The sequence below is a fragment of the Cynoglossus semilaevis genome, chromosome 9, assembly GCF_000523025.1.
Source record: "Cynoglossus semilaevis isolate Cse_v1.0 chromosome 9, Cse_v1.0, whole genome shotgun sequence".
NCBI classification, from domain to species: Eukaryota; Metazoa; Chordata; class Actinopteri; order Pleuronectiformes; family Cynoglossidae; genus Cynoglossus; species Cynoglossus semilaevis.
This window is the reverse complement of record NC_024315.1, coordinates 17,150,820-17,161,901: the sequence shown is the minus strand read 5'-3', so window position 1 is coordinate 17,161,901 and position 11,082 is coordinate 17,150,820. Positions and strand designations below refer to the sequence as shown.

General features: G+C 44.5%; 1 protein-coding gene across 1 annotated transcript in view; it reads left to right on the top strand.

Moving 5' to 3' along the window:
* Nucleotides 1-11,082, top strand: part of maml3 (mastermind-like transcriptional coactivator 3) — an 89,492-nt gene that overhangs the window by 39,973 nt on the left and 38,437 nt on the right. Inside the window, exons 2-3 of the mRNA XM_008317701.3 lie at nucleotides 3,324-4,073; nucleotides 5,257-6,201. Coding sequence (XP_008315923.1) covers nucleotides 3,324-4,073; nucleotides 5,257-6,201 — 1,695 coding nt within the window. The remainder of the gene's footprint in view (nucleotides 1-3,323; nucleotides 4,074-5,256; nucleotides 6,202-11,082) is intronic.

Below are 11,082 nucleotides of genomic sequence, written 5' to 3'. Positions count from 1 at the left end.
CCCCCTCTTTTTTTTCCCTTTGTCTCCCCCCCCCTCTCTCTCTCTCCCCCCTGTGTAATTTCTCCCTCTCTGAGGTGGGAGCAGACAGAGGAGCAGTCAGCAGGTGTTTGTGTCAGAAAGTACACACAGAGGAAGAGTCGAGGAAAGGAAACGAGCAGTCGTCTCTTTGTCTGTGCCTTTTACATCCTCTCATCCCCTCTTTTCTCCGATGCTCCTTTTTTTCTCCTCCGCTCTCCACACGCCACATAAAACTCCTTCACAGTTCTTTGTCTCCGACTCTGCCTCTCCGAGTCCTTCCCTCACAAAGGCTCCTTCCTCTCATTTCCGATCACTTCAAAGCCCTTTAGTAGGGTGATCGTCAAACAAATGAAAATATTGTGGGCTTTGTTTTTCCACTGGCTGACAGGTATATTACTGTAATTCACAGGTGTAATTAGGTTGGTGGTTGTGCTGCAAGGAACAAAAGACCAATTAGTTGTAGTTAACACAAATGCATTTTGTTGGAGGCGCACTTTCTGTTGTCATTCATTGTGTCACGTCGCCCGAGGCTGTGACTCACACACACTCACGCGGACACACACAGAGTCAGTAGACTCACACAGACACTCACACAGACTCACACAGTTGTGAGCAGACAGCGGGGCCACAGGCCGCGGCTTTGTTACCGCTGCTCTGTTGGCAGATTCTTTCTTTTCTCCTTTGGTTTCTGTCTCCTGTCTGTGTTCAGGATTCTATCAGAGGTTAAACTGCTAATGATTTTTCATAAGTGTGCGCGCACACACACACACACACACGTTGTGCATGTGTGGGAGTGTGCTGCAGTTCACACCACCTGGATAATTATGGGAGTTTTTATAGGTGGGCTTTGAAAGGCGAGTCTGTTATTATCAACATGAGTCACTGGCATTTAGGGAAAGCCTGTAACACACACACACACACACACACACACACACTCAGGCACACACAGGCATGCGCATACATGAAAAGAAAAACGCCTGCATACAGTAGAGCTGAATTATTTAAATTGCAGGACCACACACACACACACACACACACACATATATATAAAAATGTTAAATGTTTTCAGACGTAACACCACCTCACCAAAAACCTGTTTTTTCAGAAACAGGACTTTGAAAAGAACTAGATCTCTGACCTTGACCCTGACCCTGACCCTGACCTTGACCTTGACCCTGACCAGGTCAACCACCCAACTCTGAAAATCTATTGAGAATGAATGGATCTGTGTGAGTGAAGACCGAGGAGTTCTTGCAGTGAGACTAACACACAGGTCCTGTAGTGACTGATCATGTGACCCTGTGATGTCACTGTCATCTGTTGGTTATGCTGGTGGAACAGCAGATGCCTTTGTTGACTTTGTACCGAGGCCTGTGTTTTGTTTGAAGTCCAGTCTAAACATATCAGGACACATGTTTATGTATTTAGGAAAATAAAAACTGAATTATGAAATACTACTACACTTTGAGTTGTCAGTGCGTCACAGACAGATGATTCCTCTCCGTCCCTGCTCTTTTTGTCATTTAGCTGATGTTGATCATGAATCTAACGACATTCCAGCAGAAGAGGAGAGCTTCATCTTCTAACAGATGTATTAGAATAGACACAGAGTTTATAAAAACACTGATGACAAATCTCTTAATTAACACAAACATTTTTAAAAGTTAATACATCATTTTGTGAGTCCCACTGATGCTTGGCTCCGTGACAGTTTGGGGCTGAATTTTTACCAGGGTTGGGAAACACTCCTGTCAAGTCGACCTCATTCACCTTTATTACTGTACGAATGTTGTACATTTTTCTATTCATGTTTTTTTTAAAGAAAAATATATAAACTAAATCTAAGTTTTGTGCACGTCGTTCACGTCTTTCTCACATTCTCTCAGAAGAACATCAGAACCTCAGAGTCTGAAGCAACTTTGTCCTGTTTTCACAAACAGAAAATGCATCAGCATTTGTGTGTGTGTGTGTGTGTGTGTGTGAGACTTCCCCAGCCGTAAAAATCAGTTTCTCAGTCACACCGTGCTGTTTGAAACATGGATCTTTTCTGTACACACCACACAGGGTTGGATTGTGGGAATTTGAGCGTGAAAAAGAGTTCAACAGAAAGAAGTGCGTTGTCTTTGTGCTGTTTTATTATATTTATCTTTAATTAAGTCGCACGCACGTTTTGGCATGAAATGATTAAGTTCTACAGTGTGTGTACAATGTGTCATGTACAATGAGTAAATGTGTGCTTTTATATCAGATTTTAATAACACGCTCATGATTCATAACAAAACAGCGAAGAAGAAAATTAATTAATTGATTAATTAATAGCCAGGTATTGTTTGTTTTTTTTTGGGGGGGGGGGTTGACTTTTTTTTTGTCTGTCATTTTAATGGCAGAAACTATTTCTTATCTTGACTTCATTACAGTTTTAAATTAGCCCGAGTGGTAAAATTAGGATTACCAAGTTTCAGACAGACCTCCAGTGTTTTAGTTTGTCCAGTCATAAACTCACTGACTGTCCCGATCTGAGTCAGGCTGCTTTGACACAAGCAGGGCCGCTACCCTGAGGTTGAAGCCCACGTGTTTAAATGTTGACATTTTAATCTGATTCATTTCACGGAACTTCCCAGTTGTTGTTGTTGTTGTTGTTGTGAATTCTGACAGCCTCACTTTACTCCTGATACATTTCCAACCTGCATTTCCTACAAACCCAGTGTTTTTTCCTTCCCATCATTTCTTTTTCTCTTCTTTTTTAAAAATAAAATATCTTTTTCCATGTCATATATTGCCGTTTGTGTTTGCTTCTTCTATGCAGCTCTATGATAGTGATTACAGTAAGTAGCAGCCTGTTTGCACTAGCACCCTGTTGTTACGTGGTCTGTGCCAAGACAGGAGCAGAGATGTTTAGGCTGTGGACAGATTGTGGTGTCAGAGTTACACCAGACGTTTCTTCTGCCCATTGGTTGAGGCTCCTGGTGAAGGAAAGATCGCACCCTGAGTCTGTCTCAGCAGGACGGCTCCTCAGCTCTCCGTCCTGTTGGACTTCTCATGTCTCGTCCCTTCATGTCTGCATCTGGTCAGATACAGAACATGTAGATGGCGACAAACTGATGAAGAAAGAATGGATTTGTTTTGGTTGTATTTGGATGTCAGCTCACCTCTCGTCCACTCAGACAGTCACGTGGAGAGGAAGCAGCCTGTCGGCTTATTGATCGGTATCTTGTGTTGTTTCTGTTGTTTTCACCCTGAGGATCTTGGAAAAGTTTTCTTAATCCTAATTTTTTCTAACTTTGATTTTTTTTTCTTGGTTTCAGCTTCAGGAGACAGTAAAGAGGAAACTAGACAGCGCACGATCGCCTCTGAATGGAGAGCAGAACGGCCTCTGTGATGGAGGCAGCTACTCGCCCACCACCAAACGGGTACGAAAGGAAGGCTCGGTTGGTTTGGACTCACTAACAGGTCTCTCCAACAACACCAGTAACAGTGTTCCGCCCATCTCTCCTCTGCATCATCAAATGGACATTAAGCCTTTACTGGGCGGGCCCAACACTTCTACCGGTAACAACACTACCAACGGCAACGGCAACCATGTGAGCCGAGCTTCAGACGAGCTCGGGAAGAACGGTGGTAGCCATCTTCCAGACATGAAGCTGAACGGCTCACTCGACCTGGAGGACACCTTCAGCATCCTTAAAGACCTGAAACAGGAGCCTCTGGATGATGGCGGTGGGATGGAGTCATCTGATCCCCAATCCCTGTCCAATCAGAACAAACTTTTCTCTGACATCAACCTCAATGACCAGGAGTGGCAGGAGCTGATCGACGAGCTTGCCAACACGGTGCCGGAGGACGATATGCACGACCTCTTCAACGAGGACTTTGAGGACAAGAAGGAGACGGAGTTCAGCAGACCGGCAAACAATCAGACGCCGGGTCCACAGGAAGCAGCCGGGAATACCACGACACCCGGAGGAGGAGGAGGAGCACCGTCAACAGCAGCCCTGCCTCCTCCACCTCCTCAGCCTCCGCAGGGAGGTCCACAGGTGCCAATTGGCTCTCCACAGGTCAGTACTGGAAATCAAACCTCTTCTCGTCTACTTCTAACGCTGGTTTATTTTCAGTATTAGTATGTTCCCTTAAAACTTAATGGATGTAAAGAAGAGTTATGTTTAGTCCACATTCTTGGCTCAGGTTGAAGTGGAAACAAAGTCTTATATGAACCCAGTTAAAAATATGACTGTTAATGTGACAGCGACACTGTGATTTCTCCGTGTATCCCAGGAACTCTTAGATGGTTGAACTTGTTTCCACTCTTTGGTTTTTGGTCCTCATCATCTTCAGGTCTCTGCACTGACACTAAGGCTCCAAAACTTTAACACTGTGCTAATTAAAACACTGCAGAGGTGTTGATTAGAATATTCTTGAATGTTCCCACCTCTTTTCTCTTGCAGAGTGAATTTAGGTTTAGTTCCTCCCATTCTGTCAGGGCTTTTCAACTTCTGGCTCGAGGGCTAACCACAGCTCGTGAACAGTTTTTTTTTTTGGTGGCTGTAAGCTCCTGTGGTCAGCGTAACTCACCACTGATTCATCACCACTTTATTGAAGTCTGAAAACAGTTGATGATTATCCTGAGAATTCCCTTACATCATTGTGTAACAACGAGTTGCTAATTTAGCTTCAATTGTTCAAATTATCCTTTGGCTCCTTTTATATTTTGCTCACTTTGAGCCTTTTTCTAAACTAAATTGGCAAACCCATGGCTCCATCTGGTGTTTTGCTAAGTTTTTTTTTTAATTTGTTAAACTATTTGTTTATTATTTTATTTATTTGATTATTTTTCATATTGATTTTCTTTTTACTATTTCATTGTTGTTATGACTAACTATGGTTTTTCTTTTGGAAACCTACATATATTTATTCAGCAATGTATGTATTTATTTGTTTTGTTTATTATTCTTATTTTTTTTCTGACTTTCAAATATTAATAATTAAGTTTAACTTTTTTTTAGTGACAAATGTTTTTTATCATTCGCGCAGCTATTTGTTTTAGCCAAGTTTAAATGTGATGCCATCTAACACTTCTTTTCTCTTTTCGAAGTCATTTAATTTTTTTAAATGTGCGTTTTACTTATTTATAGTCCAACAAGTGGCACTTTTAGATGTTTCAGACTAGCACGCCCTTATCCATTCAACAAGTGTCTACACGTCTGACAAAAGAGCGAAATGACGTGTTCTGACTTTCCGCAGGTTCGACCATCGTCTTCTGGACCACAGTTTGCCACCACTGCCAATGGAACTCCTCCACAGCAGCCTCTGCAGCAGTCTCCAGCCGTGGCCATGGCATCAGGTTCACCGTTACACAACTGTGTGGCCCGTTCCCCTCAGACGCCGACCCAGGCCCAGACACAAACAGTCTCCAGGCCTGGGAATGGATACATGATGAACCCTGGACCAGGGGTCGGTCAGTCAGGAACCGGAACGGGGGCGGCCGGTGTTGCCCCTGGAGGTCAGTCTGTGGGAGCAGTGACGCCAGAACTTTCTCCAGCAGAGCAGCTGAAGGCAATGGCTCAGCAACGAGCAAAACTGCTGCAGCAGAAGCAGCAGCAGCAGCAACAAGCAGCCAACTGGTCCCCTGCAGGCGCTCCCACTAGTCCATACAACTCTGGTCCCTTTAACCAAGACAAACCCAACAGCCCTATGATGTACCCACCGCAAGCCTTTAACACACCACAGGGCCCTCTAGTGGCTGGAATGGCCCCCAACAATGGGCCCAAAGCCCCCATGAGCAACTACCTCCCTCACAACCACATGGGCATGATGGGACAGCAGCAGTCAAACAGCATGAACCAGAGCTCTCTGTCCAAACAGCAGCAGCAAACTGCCGCCATGTTGTCCTACAACAACACCAAACCACTGAGCCACTTCAGCGGCAGTGGCCCAGTGGATCACATAGGCCAGAGGATGACTCCGCCCATGGCAGGAAACAATCAGGTCAAGAATCCCATGATGCCTCCCTACATGGGGGGTGGCGGAGGAGGAGGCGGAGGTCAGGTGACGGGACCAGGTCAGACTCAGGGCCCGATCCCCGGACAGACGGCCCACCTGAGCGAGGAGCAGAAGAGGATGTTGCTGATGAAGCAGAAGGTGTTGAACCAGAACATACCCTACAGCGCCATGCAGCCTCACGGACAGGTAAGAGAAGGTGTCAAAGGTCACTCTGAAGCTGTCATTGTGGTGTTGGTGTTGGTGTTGGTGTCGGTGTGAATGTCGTTCAGCTGGTACAGTTCAAGTGTAATGAACACTGAACACTTGTGGATTTTTGTCAGGGATTATTTCCAAGGTCAAACCTCAGCTAAAAGGTTAAAGGTCAGCTGTTGTGTTAGAACACTCAACCTTTTAACCTTGGCAATAAAAAAAAACACACTGGTGTTGTTTCCTGGTGAACGTTGTTGAAGACTAATGGTTCATTTGAAGTGTGTCACATGTAATGTTGTTGTTGTAGTTGTAGTTCAACCTCAGTTTCTATAAATAGACACCGTGTCACATTTGATTTTACGCTGCATCCAGATCTAAGAGGAACTTCTTTCAAGAGTTCTCCCTTCAGGAGAACGCTGCGGGGTCTTTTCACACATCACTGAAACTTGACTGAGGGAAGAGTCTGAATTGTTGTTTTTGTTAAAAATCCTCCAGAGGTGAAAGTGGAGAAGGTAAAATGGCGGTAGTTGCCTCAGCAACAAACCAGGGCTAAGAAGGAGTTGGAAAATGGCCTGTCAAGAAGGAATTGATGCCTCTGCAACACTACAACTGCAACACTGATAGCCCTCGCTAACCCCCCCGACTCCTCCTCCTCTTCCCTCTCCTCCCCCTCCTCCCTGGAGCACACCGATACTCTCACACACACACACACACACACACACTACACCAAACACCAAAGCTAAACGGCTCCTTTGCTCATATCCCCAATCTGTCACAGCTGACTGATGGCTGAGATTGGAGCGCTAAGCCAAGCTAGCTGCTGTCATTACCCAGAGCCCACCCCTGGCTGTTTGTTTCCTGAGCCCAGGCAGCGAGCGAGCGAGCGAGCAAGGGAGGGAGGGAGGGAGAGACGGAGGCAGGGAGGGGGAGAACGCTGCGGAGGTTCAGGCAGGTGTCAGGTGTCCTTAATAATGCACTGGACGGAGGAGGTAAAGGAGGTGTGGGTGGACAACAAACAAACAAACACACACACACACACACTCTGAAGTGAAACTCACACTCGTGTGTTTCTTCTCTGGGTTCTGCTCATTAGCTCAGGGCCATTGTACTATCGCCAATAAATTACGTGTGTGTGTGCGCGCGCGCGCCTGTGTGTGTAGTAGAGCACAAGTGTGTGTTGAGTGTGTACTTGTCAATGTTGTCTTCTTCTCTCTTTATCTTTCTCTCTCACCCTCACCCTGCCTCCCTTATGTTCATGATATGACTACAGTCCATCATCTCCTCCTCCCTCACCTCCCCCCCTCACCTCCCTCCCTTCTTCTTCTTCTTCTCTACCTTCTTTCTGGTGATCTCTCTAGCTCCCGTCCTGCTTTTCCTCCTCCATCGCTCTCTCTCTCTCTCTCTCTCCACTTGTCTCTCTCTCTCTCTCCCTCTCCCCCTCTGTGAGCCAGAGACACTCAGCACCAATAAAGGAGCAGATTTATTAATATGGGGCCTTTGTGGCTCCTGCCTGGAGGGCTGTGTGTGTGTGTGTGTGTGTGTGTGTGCGAGCGAGCCTCTGTCCTTGCACATGTATGTTCATGTGTGTGTGCGTTTCATAGATTTAAGGGGCGGTGGGATGTGGAGCAATAGAAGGAGGAGGGAGGATGGATTTATCTGAGTGAGCAGAGGAGTACTGCAGACGGGGAAGAGCAACGGGAGACGGATGTTCTGGGAGGAGAAAAAGAAAATAGAATGACTTATAAAAGAAAGACAAAAACTCAAGGCAGGGTTGACTGTAGGGTGGGAGGGGGTCAAAACAAAACAAAGTGAAGAGATAAATAAAAACAACAATGTCAGGACTAACAAATTAATTCTCTCTTGGTTTTATGGTCAGACAGGTTTTCAGTTCCCACTAGATATGATTTCCACATCAGTGTTCACAGGAAGAAGATGACTCACCAGAAACTACAGACATTTTGACTTCTTTCAGTGCAGTCGTCTGGTCAGTGAAGTACATTTCATACAGTTTCATACATCGGACCACATGATCACATGATCATATACTTCCTTTCTTTTTGGTAAACATGCTGTGATTGACTGATGAATTACTGTCTATTAGTTCTGATAGGTCAAAAACACCAACATACACATATACTTCCTGTGTCTGTAGAGAACACTGCTAATAGCATGAGCATATGTGTTTATTATATCACGACTGCTGCTCTGTGACAGTATCACTGCCTGAGTTTATGGCTGGTAACGGCTTCGTCACTGCTTTGCTTGTGTGTCCTGTCACAGAGATGTCACGGTTGAGTAATATTTCATCAAAAGGCTGTTAGCCACCTGGTTAGAATGTGAGCTGTGTTTACACAACACCTTTCATTATTTCACGCTTTGTGTTTTTTTTTTCTTTTTTTTTTTTTTTTCTTCTGAGGGTAATTAATGAGCAGGGACGCTCAGGCTCTCCCCTTTCCCCATCATCTGGTCTTTATTGTCAGGGCTCAGATTATAACGTCAAGGTCCTGTTTGTGTTTGTGACAACTTTGTCTGGTTATCTGTTTTGTTTTTTGTTTTTATAAATTTGGCCAATCATGGGCCACTACTGTTCCTGGTGATCTGATCGTGTCATTCACAGTTTCTTCTGGTTTAGAACATTTCTAAATCTTTGGTATCATTATCGTTATTATGTTATTATATATCATATATAATTCTTGACCAGTGGCTCATCCTGACGAACCAACATGACTGCAGGTATTTTCATTCGTATTCTTGCCGATAGCAAGTACCAAGATTAATACTTGTTTTGGTAAAGTTTTTTTTATAAATAAGCAATGAACTGGGAGGCATGTTGATGTGTTTGTGAGCTCAACACAACCCGCAGTGAGGATGATGATGATGATGATGATGATGATGATGGATGTGTGGATGGATGTTTCAATCAAAAAGTTAAATTCTCAAACGGTCACCACATTTGACAATATATCAATAATGTATATAAAAAAATACACGAACTTTCGCACAGGTAGCTGAACAGAGAGTGAGCAGAGCTTTTTACACTGTTTGACATTTCCACCAACAAAGTGTTCATTCAACTGTGTAGAACTGTTTCCATGTCTGAAGGAACAGATGAAGACAGTGTTGGTTAAAATCTGAACAACTTGGTGAGGTGTAAACTCCTCTTCTGTCCACTGGGGGTTAAACAGAGAAGAGGTAGACGTCAGTAAAGTCAGTCAAGATGAAACAGTAGGAATACCTGGAGTAACAACCTGATGGTCTGATGCTAACCGACCACATCTTGATGTCTGTTTAATGTCATCAGGCAGAGGAACATGTGTCGATCCCCGAGATAACATGGGTACGTACTGTAGCTGCTCTGCTAACAGCCACTGGCCGAGGTGATGTCACCATCTACAGACTTTAAAACCTCTGATATCAGGGGACAAGGTTTCAGTTTACGGTGGGCAAAAGAAACCACAGAATTCGGAGCACAAAGCGGGGGACAGACCAGGTGTCCCGCTTTCTGTTAGCACTTGGTCAATGAAAATCTTTAGGACAATACAACAAGAAGGTCTGTGGTCTTTCTGGAGGCTAATCCAGTTGACAACTGCTCAACTTCAGTCTCTCTCACTCTCAGTCGCTCTCTCTCTCCCGCTCTCTCTCTTCAGAAGCTCATTAGTCAAGCTTTAATTGTTCCCCCCTCGCTTTGCATATCGCCATGACGCTAATTTATGCCTGTTGTCGCGGTTACTGTCGCCACACTGGTGGATGTCTCAGTGAAATCAGCAAGTGGGCGAGCTAACGTGTGTGCATGAGACTGTGGAAGATGTTGATGTGATTGTCTGCGTGTGACGACTTAGCCTCTGTGTGTGTGTGAGAGAGAGTGAGAGAGATGTGTGCATGGGTAAGTGTGTGTGAAAAAGAAAACAAATGTTTTAATGTATATTTCTGGAGGAAATGCCATTGAATTTTTTTAATTACCTTTAATTCTCTTTCAACACTCATTCAGACACATAATAATGAGATGATGTGACCTTAGCTTCACTCCACTGGTCCAGTCAGGCTTTGGTAACACAGATTATGTTAATAATCTAGCCGAATGCTAACCTGTTAGGTTACAGGCAACAAAAATTAAAGACAAATTCAAATATTCTCCAAATGTTGAAGGGCAGAAGAAAGTGCAAAACCCAGAAAAGACCCCTGAGTCATCAGGGGTAGAAAGTCAGTCAAACAGACATCAGTCAGAAATGGCCTCAAGTTAGAGAGAAATGGAGCACCAGGGACGAAAGAACAAAAAACAGTGTCTTAATCTGGATTATTATTATTATTGTTATTATTATTATTCAACTGTTGGTTCCACCAGTCATTTGTAAAATGCACAGACACACACTTCACACACAGACTTCACACGGCACAGACACACACTTCACACACACACTTCACACACAGACTTCACACACAGACAACATAATTAATACGTTCATAACCCCAACTCCAAATTACATGTCTCCACCCAACAGTACTTTTAGTAGAAAGTGTCCCTAAAAGTGTAGCTGTATCAGGTATACACACACACACACACATTCCCCCACAGACTCCTCTTGCCCCCCCCCCCCCCCCCTGCCTTGTTACAGAGGTAATTTCCCTCATCAGCTCTCTGTCCTCTTTTATCCTCTTCTTCATTCTCCTGAACTGAAAGTCCTGACCTCCTCAAGGTCGCAGTGATGGCCCCACACACTCACACGTGTTTTTACTCACACATACGCGTACACACACACACACACAGTTGTGGTAGTAACATCTGTCGCCAGCGGCCCGGTCACATGTAGACGTTCTGTTTGGACCAGAACCTTCTACGGTTGACACTTCGTTGAGTAAAATCAGACAAGAGTCAGGGAC